This window comes from Natrix helvetica (genome assembly GCF_964273705.1).
Source record: "Natrix helvetica genome assembly, chromosome: 1".
NCBI lineage: Eukaryota > Metazoa > Chordata > Lepidosauria > Squamata > Natricidae > Natrix > Natrix helvetica.
Genome location: NC_138548.1, coordinates 340,362,583 through 340,388,840, shown reverse-complemented (window position 1 = coordinate 340,388,840; position 26,258 = coordinate 340,362,583). Strand labels below are relative to the sequence as shown.

Genomic DNA, 26,258 nt, shown 5'->3' with positions numbered 1-26,258 from the left:
TTTAAGACTTGTGGACTTCAACTCCCAGAATTCCTCCTCTCGCTCTTCATCTTGATGATGTGCGGACGGGGGTGGGGGGGAGAGCTGGAACCATTTCTAAATGGCACTGTAGATTTGTGAAACCTTCTATAGAAGAGGTTAGAACTGGCAGGAACCCATCCCTAGGCAGCACCTTTCCATGTCTCAGCAGGGGGGAATAGCAGCTGAATTGACTGTTAGGTTTGGAGAGGAAGAATGGTTGTGAAGCAATGTTCCTTCAAATATGGCCCCAAACCATGAAGATTCCCCAACTAAAGACCCACTTTGTTGTAGTGGTTAAGAATCAGGCTAGAAACTGGGAAAATGTGAGGTCTATTCCCACCGTAATCACAAAGCCAACTGCGTGACCTTTGGCCAGTCATTCACTCTTAGTTCTAGGAACGAGGCTAGAGCAAACCACTTCCAAAAAAAGCCTTGCCAAAAAACTTTAGGGAGTTGTCCACAAAGGTGCTGGGAGTAAAAAAAAAACGGATTGAAAGGAGCACACAAACATCTGCACACACATTTAAAATAAATTGTGAAGAGTGGTATAGAGTAATGCCAATAGTTTATTAAGGTGGGATTCGTGTAGAGATTCTGTAGTTATAAATCTTTGAATCTTTATTGACATAATCTAAATGTGTTTGCTTAGGTCCGTACACGATTCCCTCCTGAACCCAATGGCATTCTGCACATCGGTCACGCCAAGGCTATCAATTTCAATTTTGGCTTTGCCAAGGTGAGACACTTGATCCTCTTTGGAATATTCCTCTTCTTATTGAGTTGGGAGGGTGGGATTTATCCGGACAGAGGCTCATGACCACCTCATTGATGTAATGTAACTCTCCCAGAAGTGTGAGCAAATCATAGCTCAGTCATAGAAGGTAATCTTTGCTGGATGTAAATCCAAGTTAATGTACTGACTGAGGCTTCCCAAGAGCATGAAGCAAACTTCTTGTCCCGACAAAAAAACCCTTTTATTAATTTATTGTGAATTCTGCTCATTCACATCCAACAAAGACTTTTGAGGGTGGATTTGCAGTCACAGACCTTATCTGGCTTGGAGAGCTGCCAGGCCGATATCTGCAAAACCTGACAAGGAGTCTCGAAGAGTCACGAACCAATTAAGCAAACTGATTGTCTCCTGCAAATTCCACGCCCCTTTCACTCCTCTTTTATTCCCTATTGGAGGGGCCATTCATCATCCACCTGTGGCCTTACTCCCAAATCGATCCCTGTTCTTTAGCTGTTGTCTTCGTCTGGCAACTCTGTGCATGCGCACGCTGGGAATGGGCTTTCGTTCGTGAGCCTCACTGATGTCTGACTCAGAAGGCAGCTGATAACTAGCATACGGCTCTGCCCTCCTCTCGGCCTCCGACACAGAGCCCTCATCAGAGCCTTCCCCAGACTCCAGGACTGGCCCATGTTCCTCCCCAACCTCCTCACTGTCCGCATCTGCTGCCAGCTCCGCTGGCGGGCTACAATACTTAAATCCATGATATCTCCACTGGGAAAATACCCCCAAAGAATCAGACTTAAGACTTTGAAGACTGTTAGAGGGAACTGAGTACAACAGTTATCTTTGTAGAAATTACTTGCTTTGTACCCAAAGTCTAATGTGGATTTTTTTCACATGTCCAGCTTTTATGCTTCAAACCTGTTTCTTCCCAAAACAGAATGTTTTCCCAGGATATACATCTCAAGTGACTCTGACCAATAGTGCTTCCAGTGCAGCTGATTAATCGATGCTTCTGTTGCATCTTTAATACACAGTTATGCAATTTAATGTATAAATATATATAACATATTTACGCTTGTGTTCTGCATCATGTGTCAAACATGATTGAATTATTGAATTCAATAATTTATATGTATGACTGTATTTTGAGCATTTGCCCGAATTTCCAATTTTATTTTTTTAAAAAACAAAGGCAAGTTGGTTGCAATTTTTTTTAAAAAGGCTTATTGAATTTGACAGGTCTTACATGTAAATAGATGTACCAGTTTTTGGGCTCCACTGTATTATATAGTTGCTAAAAGAGACTTATTAAATCTAAAGATTTCAGATAAATTACATGAAGATGCCTACAGTTGCTGTAACAATGAGATGGGTGACATATAAATGTAATAATTATATAATAAATAAAAATTTACATATAAAGGTAAGCAAGGCTTTACTGTTACATTGATAAGCGGATAAGAAGTCTGGTCCTTATACGCGTCCTTTTTTTGTCTGGGAGAAAAGGTTACCAATTTTAATTTACCTTTTCTCCATTCCCATTTGAAATGCTAATAAAAAATCCTGGATTGTTTTGCTTGTATAATTAAAGCACAAGACTTTCTCCTAATTCATAGTTAACAATTACACAACCAGAATGCAGGAAACATAAAACAAAGGTTGGATGTTGGGTAACTTTTTTCCCCAATTATGTGCAATGGGGGAAAGAGATGAATTTACTTTCTTTGGGCTCACAAAAGTTCAACTCCATGACAGTAAAATGTCTTGGAAGAGATACAGTTGCTTGAAGAAATAGTAGTTGGTGGTTTTCCCAGAAGACTGAATGGATTTTAAATTTATGTTTTTGGCTACTGGGAAAATGGCCCCATATTTTATGGCAAATTTATTTGTTTGGTGATTTTATTGAGGTATTGTTTTTCCGGTGATGCTCTAATCTTGCTGTCATTTGGGGAAAAAAGAAGTTTTTTGATGAACTAGGGGATTAAGTGTGCTGTTTAATTCCTTTCTCCCCCCCCCCCCCCCAAAACCAGGCAAACGGTGGAATTTGCTTCCTGCGTTATGATGACACAAACCCTGAAAAAGAAGAGGAGAAGTATTTTACGGGCATCCTAGACATAGTGGAGTGGCTAGGTATGCATGCTCAGGGAAAAGGTGCTCAGTGGGAGAAAAAAGCTTTATTTGCTGTATGGGCCTAAGGTTGAAATGGCAAGAAAACTGTTAAGGTGTACATAGTCAATAGATAATGGAAATAGGTGGAGTTCCAGCAGCAATAGTAGTAATGGTACTAGTAGTGTTTGTAGCAATGAGAGTAGGAACCGAAGCAGAAGACAGGGATATAATGGAAAAAGAAAGCATCCTGAATATGATAAAGCATTCCGCTGTTCAGCTTTAAATGGGAGGAGTGTTAAAGTAATGATGATTTAATAGCGGACCAGCTGCTGTAAAGCTGTAAACCGAGATGATGAAATTAGAATGAGTCAGCAGGGTTACTGCCACTTTAAGAAGCTATCTATATAAAGAGAGGCCCTGTGAGGGTGGTTACTCTCTCTGTGTGTGCTTCTGTGTTATGGTTGAAGATTGATTGATTGCCTGGCTTTGCTGTGTGTGTTTGTGTGTGTGTGTCTGTGTACTATATTTTGTTCCTGGGTTATCTCAAAATAGTAGTCACACTGTGCACACTCTGACAAAAACCTCTTGGCTTTTCCAGAGGCTATGGAAGGCTGCCATACTTTACACCAGAAGTAGGGAACTATGGCCCCATGCTGGCTCAGGAATTCTGGGAGTTAAAGTCCACAAAAGTCATAAAAGAGCCATAGTTCCCTACCCCTGTTTTACCCCAGCCTTTCAGGCTTATGGGCAGCAATTGAGGGGTGGCTACTTTGTATTGGTGGCCTTTTCATGGGAGTCTTTTTTGTGTGTGTCTGGGGGGTAGCAATTTCTTGAAAAGCCTTGAATTTGCCTTTTCTGTTATAATGTGACTGATCAAACAAGGCCTTATCACATTTTAGTATTGTTTTCCTTTAGGATACACTCCGTATGCAGTGACGCATGCCTCTGACTACTTTGATGAGTTGTATGCCTTGGCAGTGGATCTCGTTAGAAGGTGAGGAGGCCCAAGTAGCATAAAAATGCTGGAAAATTGCCCATCTAATTTGTTCATGTACTTCCCCCAAAGTGTCCTTTGTTCTAATCTTCCTTTTTTTTTTTAACAGAGGGGAGTATGGAAAATCTTACTGTAATGCAGGGGTAGTCAACCTTTTTATACCTACCGCCCACTTTTGTATCTCTGTTAGTAGTAAATTTTTCTAACTGCCCACCGGTTCCACAGTAATGGTGATTTATAAAGTAGGGAAGTAACTTTACTTTATAAAATTTATAAAGCAGAGTTACAGCAAAGCCCTACCGCCCACCATGAAAGCTGGAATGCCCACTAGTGGGCGGTAGGGACCAGGTTGACTACCACCGCTGTAATGCATGGTCATTCCTTACTGCCCAGATCCTACTCCTTGTCTCTGTAGTTGATGTCTTTTTTCCTCCTTCCCAGAGGCCATGCTTATGTTTGCCACCAGAAGGTGGAAGAAATCAAAGGACACAACCCACCCCCTTCTCCATGGCGAGACCGGCCGATTGAAGAGTCTCTCCTTCTTTTTGAGGTACAGTGTGTGCATCCACTAAGATGGCCTGTCCATCAAGAAAAAGCATGGGTCTCCTGCTTGAGCAGAGGGTTGAACTAGATGACCTACAAGGTTCCTTCCAACTCAGTTATTCTAAACCCAGTGTCCTGAATGTCCAGGGCTTCTCAGAATGACTCTAAGATGGGTCAATATTGTTTGCAGGAGTTAGGGCTGGCTTATCAACCTCTTTGTTTTTCATTTTTTATTATCCTCTTTATTATTTTTTTGTAAACTCAAGATAGCGAATATACTTATTCTTCTATTTTCCACACAACAACACCTCTCTTAGGTGAGTTGTGCTAAGAGGGAAGGACTGGCTGAAAATCACTCAGCCAGCTTTCATGCCTAAGGCTAAGGCTAATGCCTAAGAACTCATAGTCTCCTAGTGATTGGCCCAAAGTCACCCTGTCAACTTTCATGCCTAAGTCAGGACTAGAACTCTTGGTCTCCTGGTTTGTAGCCTGGTTCCTTAACCACCAGGCCAAACTGGCTCTTAGTTGGGGAATCTTCACAATTTGGAGTTATGATATTGGAAGGAACGCTGCTTCACAACTATTTTTCACAACCATTATCCTGTACTATCTGATGAAGACTCCGAAAAAAATGTAGAAGTGCTTTCAGAAGTCAATAGCATTGTTATGTACATGTTCTTTTCTCCTTTCTGTGATCGTACTTACTGCCCTGGTATTTTTAGTGGCCCCCTTTATCATGTGTCCTTCTGCCAGTCCTCTTTCCTTGCCCCAAAGTGTCATATTCTTTGAAGCAACACTTTCTAGCACTGCCATCAAATGTATCAACTTATATTCATTTTGGTTGCATGCTACTGATTCCATTCACAGTGTGGTGTATATTTTGGAAGTTGATTACACAGATCAGATCAGAGGAAATTATAGCCCCTGAGGTGTTTGGAGCATTCAGTTTTGGTGGCCCTCAGAATCTTTCGAGAACACATCACTGACATTTGATGACAAATTACTTTATCTATACATCCATCCATCCATCCATCCATCCATCCTACCACAGGATAACTCTGGGTGGGGCTATGATTGTACTTTTTTTAAAAAAAAATAAAAGCTAAAATATAAAGTATTTTGCCCAACCTCCTGTTTTGTGGCACCTTTTGCCACCCTCATTAGAGATCTGTCTATCATAGCTTCTTCTAGAGAAGATGATTCTCTAGATCATCGCGATAACGCTCTATAAGAGGTTTTCCCGTCTGAGTGATTTGAAACTCTGGTATGTGTTATGCTTCTTCAGGACATGCGCAAAGGAAAGTTTGGAGAGGGAGAGGCCACGTTGCGCATGAAGATGGTGATGGAGGATGGAAAAATTGATCCTGTTGCTTATCGCATTAAATATACACCACACCACCGCAGTGGTGACAAATGGTATGTGGGGATAGATGTCTAGTGTGGTCATTTTTGGGACTGGGATTGGATAGTGTGGAAGTTTTCTTTCTGACTAGTAAAGTGAGGTAGTTGTCCTTGTTCTCATTGGGTTGGATCCGCTCCAGTGCTTAATTTTTGGGCTCTGGCTTCAGAGGTATTAAGCCTTTGGTGTTATTGGTGGAGTCTGGAATTTGCGGAACAAGTTGCCCCCTGCTCCCAACGTCTTTGGGACTCCTCTGATGGGAGCATTGCCTCCCACCACTTACAGGATAAATACAATTTTTGCACCAAAAAAAATTAAATTAAAATTGTAGAAAGGAAAATGCTATGGAAGCATTTTAAGGATAATGCAGGTAGTCCTCAAATTACAACCACAGCTGAGCTAAAAATTTATGTTGTTAAGCATTGTTAATTGGGTTTTGCCCCATTTTACAACCTTTCTTGCCACAGTTGCTAAGTGAATCACTGCAGTTGGTAAATTACAGTTGTTAAGTCAATCTGGCTTCCCCACTGACTTTGCTTGTCAGAAGGCTGCAAAAGGTGATGACATCACCCCGGGACAGTCCAACCGTCATAAATAGGAACCAGTTGCCCAACTCCTGAATTTTGATTGCGTGACTGTGGGGATGCTTGCAAAGGTCGTAAGTGTGAAAAATGGACATAAGTAACTGTTGTGTTGTAACTTTGAATTGTCCCTAAATGAATGGTTGTCAGTTGAGGACTATCTGTAATGACCAACAATGCTAAAGAAGTATTCCTAGGAGGATCTGATGATTGTTTTGCAGAAGCCACTGAGAGCTTTGGAAGTGAGCTTTTGGTTTTCTCTGGCTTCACAGGTGCATTTATCCTACCTATGACTATACGCATTGCCTTTGTGACTCACTGGAGAACATTACTCACTCGCTCTGCACCAAAGAATTTCAAGCCAGGTAAGACTATGCTCTTCGAAAGGACCCTTTATCTCAAGGGTGGGGGAATCTAATTCCCTTCAAATATTGTCCATGGCTCGTGGTGAAGGACGAAAAGAGTGGTGGTCCTTCAGTCACTTCTCTTCTTTCCTGCCTTTTCCTATAGCCATGGTGGTGAACCGGTGGCACGCAGAGCCATATTTGCTGGCAAGGCTGCTCTCAACTCCCGCGTGCATGCACCCGCTGGCCAGCTGATTTTCAGCCTTCCGGAGGGCTGGCGGAGGCCGTTTTCGCCCTCCCTGGGCTTCAGGAAAGCCTCCGGAGCCTAGAGAGGGTGAAAAACAGGTCCAACATCCCAACCGGAAGTTCGGAAATGAACTTCCGGTTCGTCCATTGGGCCTGTTTTTCACCCTCTCTGGGCTCCGGAGGCTTTCCTGAAGCCCAGGGAGGGTGAAAATGGCCTTCCCCAGCCCTCCAGAAGGCTGAAAATCAGCTAGCCAGCGGGTGCATGCACGCCGGAGCTGATCGCTGCCAAGGGCTGCCGTACCAGCAAATATGGCTCTGCGTGCCACCTGTGGGAAGGCCGGGGGAGGCTGTTTTCGCCCTCCCCAGGCTTCAGGAAAGCCTCCGGAGCCTGGAGAGGGTGAAAATTCCCCCCTGCGTGGAGGTCTCTCAAGCATGCACAGAGGGGTAGGCACGCACGTGCCCAATAGCGCACACGCACCCAGTTTTGGCACCCCTTTAAAAAAAGATTACCCATCACTGTCCTATAGACAGAAGTACTGCCAAAGATTTAGGAGGTTTCCACTTATGCATATAGAATCTTTTGAGTTCCGTGAGCATAAGCAGAATTTACCATTTAATGTTTCTTATCCAGAGAATTCTATTTCTTAGCTTTAATGAACCTTAAACAATTGTCTAGGTCTCAATTTCCCTCATTCGTGTTCTTGCTCCTGGGCCCCTCAAAACAAAGATCTCTTACTTGAAAACATACGCAGACAGTCCCCAGGTTAAGAATGAGTTCCAATCCTAACTCTCTTCAACTCAGATTTATATGTAAGTTGGAACTTGTAAATACGAATGCAGTGCCAATTACTAAAAATGGTGGACGATGTTCTCCTTCCTCGAGCCAACAAATTACTCAGTGTTTCCACGAACCATTGAAAACAGGCTGCATATTAAATATGCATGGCTTCAGCAGTCCGTAAAAACATTGCGTAGCTTCAGCAGTTCATTGGCTCAAGGAAGGACAGCGCCATCCACCATTTTTAACAACAGGCAGCCTGTGCGAGTAGGTAGGTAGGCAGTAAATAGAAGCTGATTTTCTTAACCCGGGAAGTGTCTGTACCATAGAAGCCTTGGCAAAATTCACAAGACTGAAATCTACTTCTTGAATGTGACCTCTTATATAAGTCATTTTCCTCTTTCCTGTTAGACGTTCTTCCTATTTCTGGCTCTGCAACGCCTTGGATGTGTATTGCCCAGTGCAGTGGGAATACGGACGCCTCAATCTCGTTTACACGGTGGTCTCGAAACGTAAAATCATCCGCCTGGTTGAGGCAGGGGCTGTCAGGTGAGAGGGCAGGTTTGACTGTGTTTGTGTGTGTTTTGGCGAGGGCAGAGTTCAGCAGAATTAAGAAGGTTCAGTCATGACATTTGTTGTTTGTTGGCATTCCAGGGACTGGGACGACCCAAGACTTTTTACTTTGACTGCTCTTCGCCGCCGAGGCTTTCCACCGGAGGCGATCAACAACTTCTGTGCAAAGGTAAAGATCCTATGTTCAGCCAGTGGTCTGTCAGATGTCTTAACTGTGGGCTGGGATATTAACAGAGAGAGAGACCCTGATCTCAATCCTTACAGTTGTACATTTCCTTCATGAACTTAATTCATTTTCCTCTTTTTATTTATTTATTTTATTTACTGAGCGCTTATAGACCGCCCCCTCTCCCGCAAGGGACTCGGGGCGGTGTACAGTCCATATCGGAAATACATCATATAAATAACTATAAAATTAAACAATTAAAATTATTAAATAAATAGATAAATACGAAGGAGGATAAAAAAGGTTTAAAGAACTGTACAGCTGAGTAAATAATTTAAAACCCCAACAAATATCCCATAGAATTAAATTTAAAAAACAATTCCCCTAAAAACCAGTTAAGAAATATGTTTGCCAGGAGGTAGCAGTTATGATTATGCCAGGCCAGCCAATCGGAACAGGTGTGTCTTCAATTTTTGTCGGAAGGAGCGGAAGTCGGTGGTGGTTCTAATGTCGGGGGGGAGGTCATTCCAGAGGGTTGGGCCCATCACAGAGAAGGCCCTACTCCTTGGCGCCGCCCGTTGGCATTGCCTAGTGGACGGCACTAGGAGAAGTCCCTCCCTGTGAGAGCGAATTGGCCGCAGGGATGTGTGTGGAGAGATGCGATCCCGCAGGTAGCTAGGTCCTGTGCCATGGAGCGCTTTGAAGATGGTGATCAAAACCTTGAAACGCACCCGAAAAACCACAGGCAGCCAGTGCAGCTCGCGCAGGAGTGGTGTTAATTAATGGGCATCATTTTAATCTGGATTATCGATCCCTAACAGAGTTCTTGAAGACCCACAACTACGTCATCAGTGATGGTATTTAGCATATTTGTCTTTTGTAGGCCCCTTCTTTCATTGCCTTCTAGGGACCCAGTTGTACTGGGATACAGTGTGAACAGCAGGATGCATTGAAAACGTTCCTACTTTTAGATGTCACAAAAGTAGATGGCATTGGAACCGGGGGGGGGGGGGCAGGGAGGGCATTCTGTAGTCTGATTTCTAGAATCTTCTTCAAGTAGCCAATCTGAATTGAAGAGAAATTTCTTCTGATAATAGAACTGTGTGCCACTTCGGGGTGTCCTACTTGGAGAAGAAAAGAGGGAAGTGATGTCCATGCCCTCTGTAAACTATGACTCCACATCCCCAGCTTATGACCTTCAACAAATTCTTTCTATAGTCAGCCTTTTCCAACTAGTGCATGCCAGATCTTCTAGAACCGTGATGGTGAACCTATGGCACGCGTGCCACAGGTGGCACTCAGAGTGCAGGCATGCGAACCGTCACCCCAGCTCAGCTCCACTGCGCCCCTTCCTGCCAGCCAGCTGATTTTCGGGTCTCTGCTATGCATGTGCAGGAGGTGGGACGCATGCGGGAGATGCGCACGCATGCGTCCTGGGGGGGGGTCGCACACGCATGGGCGGGAGAGCGAAGCAGGGGCAGTGTGTGTGTGTCCCCCCCCACCCTGGGGCACTGTTTTTGGTCCCAGGAGGCTTCAGGGAAGCCTGCTAGGCCCAAAATGGGGTGTGTGCATTGCATTATGGGTGTGGGCATGCACACGCAAACTTTCGGCATTTGACAACAAAAAGATTAGCCCTCACTGTTCTAGAATATTGTTCCTTCAACCATGGCCATCATAGCCAATGATACTAGGTTAGGAACAATTGTCCAAGGCAGTGTGATTCTAGAAAAAGGGAGGGAGGGAGAGAGAGAGAGGAAAAACAACAACACCTGCCTTAGAAGTTGGAACTGATTAATACAGTTGAAAGTTACTAAGCAACCCCAAGGGGCACTTTTTCTTTCTTTCTTTCTCTATTCCACTTCTGCCAGTCATAAATATTGACTCTCCAGACATTGAATCACATACTCGGGAACTTACTTCCAGCAAACAGATATGATATGATATGATATGGACAGATTAGTTGCTTTATTGCAGAGAAAATAAAAGCCATATCTACTTACAAATTCTCCCCACTTGAAGAGCTTGGAAATCAGGTTGTTTCGAGATACTGTATGTCTGCTTCCATGACTAAATCCTAGGCCTTTTTCTCTCACTGTTTTAAAACAATGAGAATTTCGGCGTGCTGTTTCCAGCTTGAAATCGGACAACATCTGCTTTGGATTTTGTTCTGACCCAGGCTTCACAAAATCAGGAAGCAGACTCCTTGTCCCGACTAAGCCCCAATTTATTAAGCTAATGTGAATTCCCCTCTTTCACATCCAGCAAAGTCCCAGTCCCAGCAAACAGTCTTTCAAGGGTGAATGTACAACCACAGACCTGATCAGGCTTGGAGAGGTGCTGTACAAGAATATACTTGGCAAGGAGTCTCTGAGAGTCACGAACAAAACTTCACACTAATTAAATGAACAAATTGTCTCCTGCACACTCCCCTCCCCTTTTGCTTCTCTTTATTCCCTATGGGAGGGGCCATTCACCATCTACCTGTGCCTTTACTCCCAAGTTGGCCCTTGTTCCTTAGCTGTTCCTTTCTCCTGGCAGCTCTGCACATGCACACATCAGGAACAGGCTCCAGCTGTTCTTCTGCCTCACTGATCTCCGCCTCCGAAGGCAGCTGATAACTGTCAGACGGCCCTGGCTCCCTCTCTGCCTCTGACACAGAGCCCTCATCAGAGCCTTCCCCAGACTCCAGCACTGGCCCATGTTCCTCCCCAACCTCCATACTGTCTGAATCTGCCACCAGATCCGCTAGCTGCTGGTGGGCCACAACAGATTTCTAAAAAACAGTTCTGCTTGGCCTGAGAAACACTGGATCTCTCCTTGTCCGCTTCAATCCTAATGTCCTCTTCCCAATTGTCCTTAAGCAAGGGCAAGGGGGATACGCCACAGTAACACATGACAAGAACATGTTGCAAATGTAGCTCCCGGAAACCTCCTCCAAGCTGCTTGTTGGTACATTTCCTGAAGCTAACATAACACTCCTGAAGCTTCTTTGGCTGACTCCGCCTTCCCAACAGGTGGGTGTAACGGTTGCCCAGTGCACCACGGAGCCTCATATGCTGGAAGCTTGTGTACGGGAAGTGCTGAACGAACAGGCGCCTCGTGTCATGGCTGTCCTGGAACCACTACGGGTGACCATCACTAATTTTCCAGCACCACACAAAGTAAGTCAAAGTGATCCGATGGGGTGGGACGGCATGGACAAAACAAAAGATGGACCATCTGTCCTGCTCGCCTCTTGGGTGGGTGGGGGGTTCTGGGGTTTAACCTTCATGGCTATGGAACCCACTGGAGTGCTTCTGTCTTCCTGCTAGAACGTAATCATCCGTGTGCCCAATTTCCCTGCTGACGAGACCAGAGGCTTCCATGAAGTCCCATTCCAGCCAACCCTCTATATTGAGCAGAGTGATTTCCGAGAGGTGAGCCCAATAGAAAGACACGACAAGTTATGGAAGAAGAGGGTGTTTGTTTTTAATTTAGAATTGGGAACGGGGAGCTACGGCAAAATGGAAGGCATGTTCACCAGCTCAGCACCCATTACTTGGCTAGAAGCTGGATTTGATCAGTGGCTTACTTTGGTCCTGCCCAAGTCCGTATCTTATCCACTCCTGTTTTAAGAATGGCTCTTCACATGCCACCTGAAAGCTAAAAAAAAATGTGTATTTTAAATAGTCATCATTCACAGCTTATTCATAGCCTCTTCATGCAGGCATTCTTGGAGCTCCTAAGGCCGTGTTGGTGAACCTATGACATGCGTGCCAGAAGTGGCACATAGAGACATTTCACCTGGGATGTGTGGCCTCGCTGGCTCCTCTTCCATGTCCCTGTGCATGTATGCACACCGGCCGGCTGGCCATCACGCATGCACACGGCAGTACCCGAAAGTCTGGGTTTCCGTCGCATGCATGCGCGACAGCCAGCTGTTCGTCGGGCATGCACCCATGCTGGAAACCGGACGTTTGGGTGCCAGTGTGCACATGTGCGCTGGAACACTGCTCTTCCAGGTTTTGGTGCTCTTGGCACGCACGAAGACCAGCAAGGCTGCGCGTTCCAGATGGGATGGTTCTGCATGCCATTTCTGGCACGCAGGTTGGCACGCAGTGACATAAAGGTTAGCTACCACTGTCCTAAGGTCTCAAAGGAGAGACGGCTCTACTTAAATGCCCTCATCTGTGTGCTTTCATTTTACAAACCTTGCCCTGTTTAAGCAGCAGAGGAATTTCAACTGGCCTTCGGCTGAATAAAAGCAGTGCTTCCCACATAACCACAGACACAGTTTTATGTGAGGAGCATGAGTAGAATTTCATTCTGATTTCAAAGACCGAAATGGTGTGTAAGGAGGGGGATGCTTGGAGAATGCAGGGGGACAGTACTAGCACACATAGTCTCTTCTGTATTCTGAAGAAGGTCTAAAAAGCCATTTATCAGTTGTTTGCCATCCCCTTTGTTGTTTCTTGCCTGATATTGCATGTAGTTTGTGCAGTACCTGGATAAGAGCCATGCCCGCACTGCGGATTAATTCATTTCTCCTTGATGAAATGTTGGCTCTTACGATTTGCAGTGTACTTTGGTTCTGGCCCCGGCGGGTTTCCATTTTCAGATATTTGAAAGAGACTCATGATTGTGTTTATGATGCCAGAACAGCAAGGTTATTATTTGAATGACAGAATCAAAGAGTTCTAAGAAGCCTTGTTGGACCGCTTCCTGCTTGACGCAAGAGTTTAGATCTAGAGCATCTTCAACAGATGGTTCTCCTAGCTGCTTTTAAGTCTCCTGGGAAATCACTTTTGTTGAGGCTCTGACTCAACTTATTCTCACTATTTATTTATTTATTTGCCTTTTAGTGAGAGGTATGCATATGTTGTGGTCCAGCAGGATCCGTTTGAGCTGCTGATGGACTCGGATAGCGAGGAACCATACGAGTCTGCCCTGGACGATATGGAGGACCCTGTGCAGGGTTCAGATTCAGAGCAGGGACCAGAGAGGCTGGTTGGCACCCAGGAGGTGCCTGAGGCATGGAGCAGTGGGGAGGATCAAAGGCAGTTTGTCCCTGATGCTAGATTGAGAAGGGCTGAGAAACGGAACTTCGTAGGCAGACTCACAGAAGATGATTAAGCACAGGTGGTTGTGGATTGGCCCCTCCCAAGAGAGCTTATAGGTGAGGTGTTAGGAGGGGACATTTGCAGGAAACAACTGTTTGAATTAGTAGTTAAGAAAATCTGTGTATTCTAGCCGTGTCTGCTCATTGGGACTATCTGCGGTGCTTCATTCGAATTATCTGGGTTGTTTTCTTGAATGTGAGTTGTCTGGGCCCTCAGCCAAAGGATCACTGATCATCTCAGTGATTAAACAGTGGTAAACAGCCAAGCCTGTGTTCTGGTTTATTCACAGGTGTGGAGAGGGGGTCAGAACAGCATATAACCACAACAAAAAAAGCCACAATATTTATATGTGCATATATATATGCATATATAGTTATGCATATAAACACAACAAAAAAAGCTTGCTGAATATACTGTAGCTTCTTTGGGTTTTCTTTTACCAAAGTCATTCTAGACTAGATGTTTCAAACTCAAGAGTGCTTAGATCTGGCTCCTGGGGCTTCCTGTAAACAGCGAATTACCAACCCACAGTGCCTCTGCCAGCGAAAATGGAGCTCGGGAGGGGCCAGCTAAAAATGGAGATCGGGAGCGGCCAGCTGAAAATGGAGATCGGGAGCCTGTTTTCGCTGGCAGAGTGCTCAGACCACCATAAGCACCCCCGACACACGTTACATTAAGCTGGCCATGCCCACCCTGGCCACATTCCCCCCCCCCGACCCACTCACCGCCCCCTTCCCCCCCCCCCCCGAGATCAAACACAACTCTGTTGAGGCCCTTATGCCACACTGTTAATGAGCTGCAGAATAAATTGGGGTCTTGCAGCCTCTTATTTTAAAAGTGGCTTGGCACTTTTAAATGTGACTTTAGTATAAGAACATATTTAAAAAGATGCCTCCCCCATTTCTCACTCCCTTCCCTTTTAGGCTTCTTTCTCTGGAAGTCTCTCCCCCCCCCCCTTCTTTCTAACTTCCGTTCAAAAAGAAAAAAAAACCCACGATATCAATGCACCTGTCTACCTTTGAAACTGGAGACAACTGCATGCTGTATTAGCTGGAGTATACAGACTTGTATAAATTCTTAATCATGCTAAGGGAACATCCAGGTATTCTGCCATCATATTAACCGTATTCACTTCCGTCAGTTGCTATCAGAAATAACCACAGCTGGTGGTTGAACTGGTTAAACCAGTGATGGCGAACCTACGGCACGTTTGCCAGAGGTGGCACGCAGAGCCCTATCTGTGGGCACGTGTGCCATCGCCTGCTGCTCTTCTGGTTTCCACCATGCGCATGTGCACTGGCCAGCTGATCTTTGCATGTGCCGGAGCCCCAGAAACCCCAAGACCAGCTGGCACATGCGCAAAGAACAGGTGGTCGGCATATGCATACGCACCAGCTAGCTGGTCTTTGAGTTTCCGGCACTCCGGAATGTGCGTTCTGGTTTGGGCACTCGGTGCCGAAAAAGTTCGCCATCACATGGTTAAACCATCCGCTCTCCCCTGAGTAATTGAAGTGAACTGGGAGGCTTTCCTCTGGCCCAGGCATCTTCATTTGATCCCTGTTGATGTTCATATTTTCTCTCTGACAGGTTCCTGATAAAGGCTACAAGCGGTTAGCACTGGGTCAGCCAGTGGGTTTGAGGCACACTGGCTACGTCATTGCTGTTCAGAATATCATTAAGGTGAGTAGAGGTCACAGCATCTTCTAAAAGACCACCAGCCCCATTTCTGAAGACTAGGACAGAGTGGTCAGTTTTTCCTGACCTGAAGGCCATTAATGGATCAGAGGGTGCATATAGCAACAGCAATAGCGCTCAGACTTATGGCGGTAAATGCAGGCTGGTTATTGAGCAGCTAAAATGTAGTCATGTGACCATGAGGGTGGGGATGGGGAAAAGGTCATAATTACCTTTGGGGAAGGGAGTCTATCATTACTTTGAACAGTCATTAAACGATTGGTCATAAGTCAAGAATTATTAGACTTCACAGTCTAATTATTAGACTTCACAGTGCTTTTACAGCCCTCTCTAAGTGGTTTATAGAGTCAGCCTATTGCCCCCAACAATCTGGGTCCTCATTTTACCCACTTTGGAAGGATGGAAGGATGAGTCAACCTGGAGCCTGGTGAGATTTGAACTGCCAAACTGCTGGCAGCCAGTGATCAGCAGAAGTAGCCTGCAGTACTGCACTCTAACCACTGCCCCACTGCAGCTTATATCCATGTGAATGACATAAACTAATCCTGGTTGCCTAATGCAGTGTTTTTCAACCTTGGCAACTTGAAGATGTCTGGACTTCAACTCCAAGAATTCCCCAGCCAGCATTCGCTCGCTGGGGAATTCTGGGAGTTGAAGTCCAGACATCTTCAAGTTGCCAAGGTTGAAAAACACTGGCCTAATGTATGGGTTTCTGGATGCTTAGATGCTTTTTACAGGTAATTCTTGACTTATGACCAATCGTTTAATGACTGTTCAAAGTAATGATAGACCTCCCCTCTCCCAAAGGTAATTATGACCTTTTCCCCATCCCCACCCTCATGGTCATATGACTACATTTTAGCTGCTGAATAACCAGCCTGCATTTACCGCCATTCGCAACGTCCTGCTATTACATGATCCCAATTTACAATGTTTTTGCTGAAAACCAGCATTTACTTCCAGTTTTTGGCAAAACACCTCATAATGAATAATTAATTCGCTTAACGACCTTGGTGTTCACTTAATGACCACAAGTTAACAACCATGGTGATAGGTGTAATGACTGCCACAAAAAAGCTTATCAAATCAGGTTGGTCACGTGACAAGTCATAAATGTGAATTCAGGCCTTAGGCTGGTAACAAGGAGAACGCCGAACGATACATAAATGGCTGAATAAAGTCAAGAAATGTAACTTCTGCATCAGAGTAAAAACAGGCAGAGCTGAATGTAGCAAAAGCATAGGGCAGAGGTAGGGAATGATGACCCCTTCTTGACTTGTGGACTTCAACTCCCAGAATTCCTGAGCCAGGGAATTCTGGGAGTTGAAGTCCACAAGTCATAAAAGGGACATTGTTTCTCCCACACACATACACACACCTGGCATAGGGGAAGAGAGAGATTGTGAAGCCCCAGATGAAAATAAGAATATCGCAACTTCCATGTTTATGCCCAGGATACCAGTGGACAGGTCAAAGAGGTAGAAGTGACTTGCACGAAGTCAGAAGCTGCAGAGAAGCCCAAGGCCTTTATCCACTGGGTGTCAGATCCTCTTGTGTGTGAGGTTCGCCAGTATGAGCAACTGTGAGTATTACAGTAGAGGATTGTTAAATTGTTCTTATTGTGTGTGTGTGGGGGGGGGGGGGCATCATGTTAGCCTCTTCCTTATGGTGTGCAAAGTCTATCTGAATTTTGCCCTTGAAGATTCTAATGACACAGCAGCCAACTTTTCTGTCTGAATTTGGGTCTTTCTCTTTCCCAAATTAACTACATATATTTCCCAGTTGTTCTCCAGAAGCTTAGGATTGTCACATGCAAGTAGTAGTCGCTTAGAAGTCTCTTCTTTTTTAAAAAAAATAGTTTTATTTTTATTTATTTGTATATTGCCTTTATTATTTTTACAAATAAGATGGGTGAACATATCCAACACACATTCCTCCTCCTATTTTCTCCACAACCACCACCCTGTGAGATGGGTTGGACTGAGAAAGAGTGACTAGCCCAAAGTCACCCCGTTGGCTTTCATGGCTAAAGCGAACTCACTGCATCTTGGTTTCTAGCCTAATGCCTTCACCATTAAATTGGCTCTCTTTTCCTAATTCCATACTAATAGTGATCTAACTTTTTGACTGACAGGTTCCTGCATAAGAATCCAGAAGACTCCACAGAAGTGCCAGGAGGGTTCCTGAGTGACATCAATCCTGTGAGTTCTGGGCCAAGAACAATTGTTAACACCTAGGGCTAGAATGGGCAGACTTAAATTAAAGCTAGATTGCTTTTCCTCAGTGTGAAGAAGATAGTAAGGAAGTATGATTTTTGTCAAACATTGTTTGTAAACATTGCAACAATTGAAAAACAAGGGAGTCTATGTTTGTAATAAAGGAGATTCAAGTATAAAAGTAGAGACGAAAAGAGTTGATTTTAAAAAAATAACACTCAAGAAAATTCCAAAGAATGCAGGCTCCAATCAGAAGAGAAGAAAAATTCAATTCGAATCTTACTGAGTGCCAGCAACCATTCTAGGAATATACCGTAGAGTTTGGAAATATTTATGAATTGGAGTGTGCTAATCAAAATGAGTCTGATTGCTCCTACGCCCGTCTTTAATTTAAAGTGTATTTCTTGAGAAGTCAGACACACCAATACTAGTGAAGACATGCCAGAATCTTGATATGAAGAGTTAAGGCTTTGAAGAAGTTGGGGATTTTAACTTGTTGGGATGAGGAGCATTAAGCAAATCTGCCAGTGAAGAAAAAGAAGTTATTTTAACTTCAGCGTTGTCTTCCTTTTTCCTTCCACTCCAGGACTCCCTTCATGTGATTGAAGAGGCTCTGGTGGATCGATCTGTATATGGAGCCAAGCCGTTCACCAAATTCCAATTTGAGCGGCTAGGGTACTTTTCACTAGATCCTGACAGCACAAATGCAAAGGTAGGTTCCACAAAGTTGCAAGAGCTGGAGGAGACTTTTCTGATAAAGCAACTTCTGGCTGTGTAGAAGCCAGAAACTAGAACCAGAATTAGAACTGGAATTCTTTATTGGCCAAGGGTGATTAGACACACAAGGAATTTCTTTCCGATGCGTAAGCTCTCAGTGTGCATACAATAGTGAAAAGCAACAGTTATAGTCCTAAGAACATAAGGAGATAGGTAATAGAGAAGATGAGAATAATGATGGTAATACTGACTTTTTAGATAGTTTGACAATGTTGTGGGAATTAGTTGTTTAGCAAAGTGATGGCATGGGGGGGACTGTCTTTCTGTCTAGTTAGAACAACTAGACACAGGGCAGGGCAGTGCCCTGTAGCATCATTTTGAGGGTAGAAGTTTAAACTGTTTACGTCCAGGATGCATGGGGTCTGTAGATATTTTCACACCCCTCTTTGTGGCTTGTGCAATATACAGGTCCTCAAAGGAAGGCAGATTGGTAGCAATTGTTTTTTCTGCAGTTCTGATTATCCTCTGAAGTCTGTGTCTGTCTTGATTGGTTGCAGAACCAAACCAGACAGTTATAGAGGTGCAGATGATGTCAGACTCAATAATTCCTCTGTAGAACAGAATCAGCAGCCCCTTGAGCAGCCTGAGCTTTCTGAGTTGGCACAGGAAGAACATTCTTTGTTGTGCTTTTTTGATGACGTTTTTAATGTTAGGTGTCCATTTTAAGTCTTGAGATATGACAGAACCTAGAAACTTGAAGGTCTCTACTGTTGCTACTGTGTTGTCTAGTATTGTGAGTGGTGGTAGTGCAGGAGGGCTGCTCCTAAAATCTACTATCATTTCTACAGTTTTAAACTGTGCTGCCACTATCATTTTTGCCTGGGCCTAATGGCTCGCTCCCACCAGTACCAGGCAGAGCTCTTGTTCCACCCACACTGAGGCAGCCAGTGAAGCCATCTCTCCCTCATTCTTGTGGGCCAGGTTATTACAGTACATTTCTTTTTGGGACCACAGGGCAGATTGATATGGATTATAGGCCAATTTTGGCCCATGGGCTGTAGGTTGCTGACCCCCCCCCCCCATTTACAAAGTTTTAGGAACAGAAACGAAGGGTCATTCTCTAAAATGGACATGAAGATGGAGGAGAGGATACTGATGGCTTCTTGTTTCTTCTACAGCTGGTGTTCAATCGGACAGTGACTTTGAAAGAGGATCCAGGGAAAGCATGATGGCGTTTCCCTAACAATTTCTCAACATAGACAAAATTGCTTGGATGTCATTTCTCCCTCTTTCTCTGGAGGGAGAGTGGGGGCGGCATACAGCCCAAGGCCAATTTTTCTACTATGATGCTACTGTTGCCTTAATGCACACCCTGAATACACAATCGATTGCACCAATAATCATCATAATAAAAATGAGCTTGGAGAAATTCTGTGTTGATGATGATGGGATGGGAGATTGTGGGTGCAATGGGATCGCAGTCAAGATCATTCCGACAGCCTTTGAAGTTCTCCTTTGCATGTTCAACTTTCCCATGGCAGAAATATATAAAAAAGAGCATTTATACTATACAGGGGTCTGGCAAAAAGGAGTTTGTTCTTACCTTCAGGTAAGGAGGAAACCATTCACCTCTTGCAAAGCCGCCAGCCAGTTTTAACACTGAGTTTGATTAAGCCCATTCTCACATTTTCTAATAATCTATTTTTACATGTTTTTATTAAAAATAGTTCTCATATAGTATGATGTGATATATTATTCTCTTTCTTTCGATACTCTTTATCTTCTCTCTCTGTCCACTTTCTCACCATACAGGACCAACTACTTAAATTCAAGAATTAGAAACTGGCAATGTTGGAAATTATATCATTAAAATGTAGAGGGGAAATTCCACATTTTAAAAGGATCTTTAGAAACAGCAATGGACAACAGCACCCATTCATCCATTTCTTTCTTCAATGTCTTCTTAAAGTTTTTAATATAGAATAGAAAAGAAAAGAACAGAATAACAGAGTTGAAGGGGACCTTGGAGATCCTCTAGTCCAACCCCCTGCTCAGGCAGGAACCCTATACCATTTCAGATAAATGGTTGTCCAAACTCTTCTTAAAAGCTTTCAGTGTTGGAACACCCACAACTTCTGGAGGCAACTTGTTCCACTGATTAATTGTTCTGTCAGGAAATTTATCCTTAGTTCTAGGTTGCTTCTCCTTCTAGGGAAGCCAAATTCACTTAAAACCGGGTTACCAACTTAACAACTGAGGCAAGATCGTAAAATAGGGCAAACTTAACTTAGTTAACAACAGAAATTTTGAGCTCAGTTGTAGTCATAAGGACTATACAATACAATACAATAGCAGAGTTGGAAGGGACCTTGGAGGTCTTCTAGTCCAACCCCCTGCCTAGGCAGGAAACCCTATACGGTTTCAGACAAATGGTTATCCAACATCTTCTTAAAGACTTCCAGTGTTGGGGCATTCACAACTTCTGGAGGCAAGCTGTTCCACTGATTGATTGTTCTAATTGTCAGGAAGTTTCTCCTCAGTTCTACCAGTATCTGTTCTTCTAATTAAATTGACATCTCTTGTGCGACTACAATGTTATGCCCCCCCAAAAGAGCACTTGATACAATGAAGGGATTCCAATAAGTCAGAATTTCTGTAGTTCACATTTAGGATTGTTGCGGCATCCTCAGAGTCACATGATCAAACTTTGGGTGCTTGGCAACCGACATGAATTTACAATGGTTGCAATGTCCTGAGCTCCCAGGATTGTCATTTGGAACCTTCCTTGGGAGCTTCTGGGAAGCAGAGTCAATGGGGGTATGTGGGGAAGAGTCAGATTCACTTAACAACTACATGATCCGGTTAATAACTAGAGATTTGCTTAACAACAGTGGGAAAGGATCATAAAATGGGGCATGGCTCACTTAACTCTTGATTTTGAGCTCAATTGTCATAATTCAAGATCTACCTGTATTATCAGCTTACTGATACCTATCCCCAAACTAATGGATAGCCTTCCCAATAGCCTCATGGCCTCAAATAGACATTAAAGAGGAGTGATGCTATCAGACACCCCCCCAGGGGTTCTCAGTTGGACCTCTCCCCTCCTGTAAACATTGATCTGAACCATCTGCCCAGAAAGGAGAACTACCACAACAGTACTTGTCCACCCCACCTCTATACCCTTACAGTGTCAACAACCTTTCATCCTTCTGCTGCGGCTCCCTGTTGCTCAAAATATGTGTCAGAACCGCCAATGTGCGACACCCGCCATCACGCAATTTATTTTCGACCCCCAGCGAGCCAACCATGGATAAATCCAAGGAAAGTTTCAGAAGAAAACAGAACCTTTAATTCAAATACATAGGCTAGCTTTGTGGGCACTGGGGAAACAGGCGTGAGAACAGTGGCTCCCAATGTTTTCTGTGGAAAACAGGTCCAAATGGCTCTGACGGTTTCAGGTCAGCCCCTGCCCTACAGCCAAATCAAAAGGATACCCCAATCAGTGATGAAACCATCAAAGCATCTGGGAGGACCAGAGCAATTGCACCCCGCTCTTCCTGGCTCTTAACAAAAGATCATTGACAATGCTGCCTGTTCGTTACCTCAATAAAATACAATACAATACAATAGTAGAGTTGGAAGGGACCTTGGAGGTCTTCTAGTCCAACCCCCTGCCTAGGCAGGAAACCCTATACTGTTTCAGACAGATGGCTATCCAGCATCTTCTTAAAGACTTCCAGTGTTGGGGCATTCACAACTTCTGGTGGCAAGCTGTTCACTGATTAATTGTTCTAACTGTCAGGAAGTTTCTCCTCAGTTCTAAGTTGCTTCTCTCCTTGATTAGTTTCCACCCATTGCTTCTTGTTCTACCCTCAGGTGCCTTGGAGAATAGTTTGACTCCCTCTTCTTTGTGGCAACCCCTGAGATATTGGAACACTGCTATCATGTCTCCCCTAGTCCTTCTTTCTCTTAAGCTAGACATACCCAGTTCCTGCAACCGTTCTGTTTTAGTCTCCAGTCCCCTAATCATCTTTGTTGCTCTTCTCTGCACTCTTTCTAGAGTCTCCACATCTTTTTTACATTGTGGCGACCAGAACTGAATGCAGTATTCCAAGTGTGGCCTTATCAAGGCATTATAAAGTGGTATTAACACTAAGTTGTTAAATAAGTTGTTAAAAAACAAACAAACCCACAACCGACAAACCTGGCCGTTTCCTCTAGTGTAAAAAAATATGGGGGGGAGGGGACTTCTCATATACCATAGCTACTACCGAGAGACAAAAAGACGACTGCTGCGGTGTGTGTACATCTTATAAACAAAGCCAAGGATCCCCCAAGGGGCCAAGCAGATCGGGAAACCTGCCCAAGCTAATGAAACGAGGACGGTGGGAAGTAAGGAAGGCGGCGGTGTAAGTCGTGTGGACGAAACAAAAGCACCTCTAACCAGCGATCAAATGCACAAGCAACAATAGTAGGCCTAGATCCTACTCGTAGGAATGCCTCAGACAGGCATAATCGATGCGCGAGTGCCCCAAATTTCGCTCTCCTTGCTGCTTCCTTTTGTGTATGCACGCAGAAGCGATCAGGTGGCGCGGCTCCCCCTGGGAGAAACGCGGAGTGACCTTTTTTCTCCGACAGAGAAGGGTGGAAGCGGTAAGGGAAATGAGCGACAACACCCGGCGGCTCATCTGCACGTCTTCAGCGGCTGTTCTCCCAAGCTGGATCGCCGCCAGGACCTGTCCTTCCGCCGCTAACCTTTACCCTTTCGCGAAGCGGCGGGGCCCAGAGTTGAACTGGTTCTTTTGCTCGTTCGCGCTCCTCTCGCCCGCCCTCCTCCTCTTCTCCCAGGAATGCTCCAGCCCGGGTCACTGCACCTTTAACGCCTTGCACATTTTCTGCTGTGTACAAACACCAAAGTCTAGACGGAAAGTTAGTAACTCTGGGCCCTATTTAAGGTGGACTGGACAGGGTTGCTTAGCCAGCGGGCTGAAAGGGCCGGGCTGTCTTGGCACCACCGAAGCTACTAGCCAAAGTAGACTCCGCATCTCTCGCAAAATCTCACTCAGGCTCCGGTGGTGCTGTGGGCAGAGGACTGAAGCAGAGTCTTTGAGTGGTGCGACCTGTGAAGCATCACCTGTTAAGGATGGCATCATGGGCCACCTTAAGGAGCAGTTGTTGGTGCTGTGAAGTGGGAGGTTGTTAGCGAGCACATGGGGATTTTAAAGCAGCCTGGTATTGCCTTTAGCTAGGCTGGTCTCTTGGGGGCAAGAGACGAGGGACCCCTTCCTTGAAGGGGTTTTCCTCACTAGCAGGAATGCTCTTGTTGTATACAATGAACATCTGCTGCCAGGGGGCAAAATGTATAGCTGGCATACCTCCGCTTTTGTCCTGAAGAAATCTGGTGGGCCAGGATACTGAAACAATTCCTGCCAGAGATATCAGCCTGTGCCAGCATCATCTTCTCCCACAGTTTTTGAATGTGTGCTGCAGAGCAGGTACCTACTCTTCTTTTTTACCACTTTGTCTTTAAGAGTAGAATCTGCAGTATGCAAATTCTTTATTGTGTCTTCTAACAGCACTGATAGGATATTCATAGCAAAGTCGGGGAAAGAGCTGAATGTAGAAGGCAGCATGCATGAAAAGTAATTTTGAGTATATGCCATCCCTCCAAAATACCTTATTATCCATCTCCCTTTAATGTTCTGCCCAATAGGCTAATAAATTAATCCCCCCAAAAAAGGGAGTTTGCATTCTCTGGCTAAACAATTTTTGTTTTTAAATGGAAAGGCCAACCTTTGCTTAGGCTTATTAATTTCTCAGTGCTGGTATCAGATGTCTTTTCTGTGGTCAATCACTGGATTTTGCTTAAGGAAGATGTTTCTAGAAAGACAGCTGCAGTGGAATTATGTATCTGAACTGCAGCTTTTGGGATATGGAATATATGTACTTCTTAATAAGGTTGCGTTCCTGCATTTGACAGCTTGAGTCTTTTGGGGATTACTAATGATTTGGTTTTCTACAGTTGGTTCAAAGCTCTCTACAATGCCCTTACTGCTGCCCAAATTTCTGAGATTAAAAAAATGTTACAATTTAATAGCACAAATGGCTCAATTAGGCTCACATGGGAGATTCCCTGAGGTAAGTTTGCTGAGGGGGAAGTTTTTCTCTGCAAGAAAAAAGGGAGAAGAAATGCTTAGAAATTCTGTGCTAATTTCTCCTTTGTGATGTAGAATTTATTTTGCTACCTTGCAAATTTCCCCATTCCCATATTAAGGCAATTAGAAATGGTACTATGGCAAGACTGTAATCCTACCTACCCACTTTCCAGATGTTTTGTAAATTGTATTTTGTATTTAACATGAGCTGCATCCTACATCTGGATGTTTTTTTTAATTAGCATGCATTTCAAATGAGCAACCAGGCTTCCTGTAATTGCTAATAATATTGGGAAAAGGGAGGAACATTTTAAATTGTATGTAAATAAAGCTGAACACGCACTCTTTTAACCTATTAATTGATATATTCTGTTGAGCCTGAGGACAGGTTGTGTTAAACATTCACTTAGGAGAAATGTAGCATTATAAAGGCTCCCCAAAGACTGTAAAATAAAGTTTTCCTTTTTTGGTACAGGTATCCTTTCATTTCTGAGTCAGTTACAATGTGGCCTAGTGAGATAGCCCTTCTACAGATGCCTCTATATATGTTGCTCCAATTAGTAATTACCTAATGGAATGTTTCTCAAACATGAGAACTATATTTCTAAATCTTTTGACAAGGCTGTTCATTTTTTGCCTACTAGAAAGTTTTTGCTCCCTCTCTACTCCCAGTGAGTTTTATCCCATCAATGATGTCCATTTATTCTGGCTTACTTTTTTTTTGATAAATGGGGATAGGCCTGATGGTTACCTCTGTAAATGTAGGTTCCCACATTATAATCACAACGAAGGTATCACATCAATTATGTCTGAAACAACCACAAATCTTTGAGTTATCAGATTTTAGCACTATAAAGGGGGGGGGGGATAAGAACTTTTGACTGTGTAAATTTTCCTAAACAGAACTTCTCTTTGAACTCCTGTAGATTATTTTCTTAGTGCTGCTGAAATCCATTACCTTCAGTATAATGCTTCAGAACAGACACAACTTCAGTGAAAATTGCTGATTGGAAGGTAATTTGCCAGAGAGGAAACAGCAGGCTTTAATTCCTTACTATTTCCTTCACTCCCAAATTGTAATTCATCTTAAAGGCATCACTCTGCTCTGCAATTACATTACCAATATTAATATGCATATAGTATCTTGCTCATAGATTACAAATGTGGAGCTTTTCTTGGATGGCAAATCAATAGAAATATTCGAAATATTGAGTATGACACAGATAAAACATATGAGCCTTTAGTAGAGGTGTTAGAACTTAACTCCAGAAATTGTAGGTTGCTGGAACAGGATGCTGAGGCCAAGTGCTCTTTCATAAGAAATCTAATTCCACTATTAAATTGTAATAGGCAGTGTAGAGTGTTTAGCCCCTCCAGAGGGGAGAAATTCTTTCTATGATTCTTCCAATCACTCGACTTTAAACACGTTATAGAATTTTTATTATTAACTTCCATGGTGGCAAGTGGGTATTTGAGAAAGTGTTTTGTAGAAACTTTCTGCAAAATTCTTAGTATTACAATTTGATGTTACACGGACTGGAAAAAGCGAAAAACCCCAGGGCCACTTATACTACAGGTGGATTTTTTTGTGCGAGAGGTAGTATTTTATTTTTAGGAGTGTTCACAATGCATACGAGAAAATGTTGTAATACATGGAGTAATCACGAAAAGGACACCTATCTAGGGCAGAATAGAATGACCACATCGAGAAGTAAAATACTCGCAAATCTAGGACTTACGAGGAGAGAGGAGGAAACGAGAGGAACCAATAAGCCTTAATGACAGAGGGGCTACAATCAGCTTCCCGCAAAACCTTTTTGTCCTTTAAACTTACTCCCACCTCTCCTCGTTGCGCGTCCCGCAAACCCGCCCCCCTCCTCCTC

The 26,258-nt window shown here is 44.0% G+C and overlaps 1 protein-coding gene across 1 annotated transcript in view; it reads left to right on the top strand.

Annotated features, from left to right (window-relative positions):
• Nucleotides 1-19,957, top strand: part of QARS1 (glutaminyl-tRNA synthetase 1) — a 40,260-nt gene extending 20,303 nt beyond the window's left edge. The window contains exons 10-24 of the mRNA XM_081968849.1: nt 671-757; nt 2,788-2,887; nt 3,782-3,860; nt 4,302-4,410; nt 5,689-5,819; nt 6,656-6,748; nt 8,163-8,300; nt 8,406-8,493; nt 11,505-11,651; nt 11,802-11,906; nt 15,177-15,269; nt 16,739-16,866; nt 17,419-17,485; nt 18,087-18,212; nt 19,396-19,957. Coding sequence (XP_081824975.1) covers nt 671-757; nt 2,788-2,887; nt 3,782-3,860; nt 4,302-4,410; nt 5,689-5,819; nt 6,656-6,748; nt 8,163-8,300; nt 8,406-8,493; nt 11,505-11,651; nt 11,802-11,906; nt 15,177-15,269; nt 16,739-16,866; nt 17,419-17,485; nt 18,087-18,212; nt 19,396-19,446 — 1,542 coding nt within the window. The 3' untranslated portion in view covers nt 19,447-19,957. The remainder of the gene's footprint in view (nt 1-670; nt 758-2,787; nt 2,888-3,781; nt 3,861-4,301; nt 4,411-5,688; nt 5,820-6,655; nt 6,749-8,162; nt 8,301-8,405; nt 8,494-11,504; nt 11,652-11,801; nt 11,907-15,176; nt 15,270-16,738; nt 16,867-17,418; nt 17,486-18,086; nt 18,213-19,395) is intronic.
• Nucleotides 19,958-26,258: the final 6,301 nt, after the last annotated feature.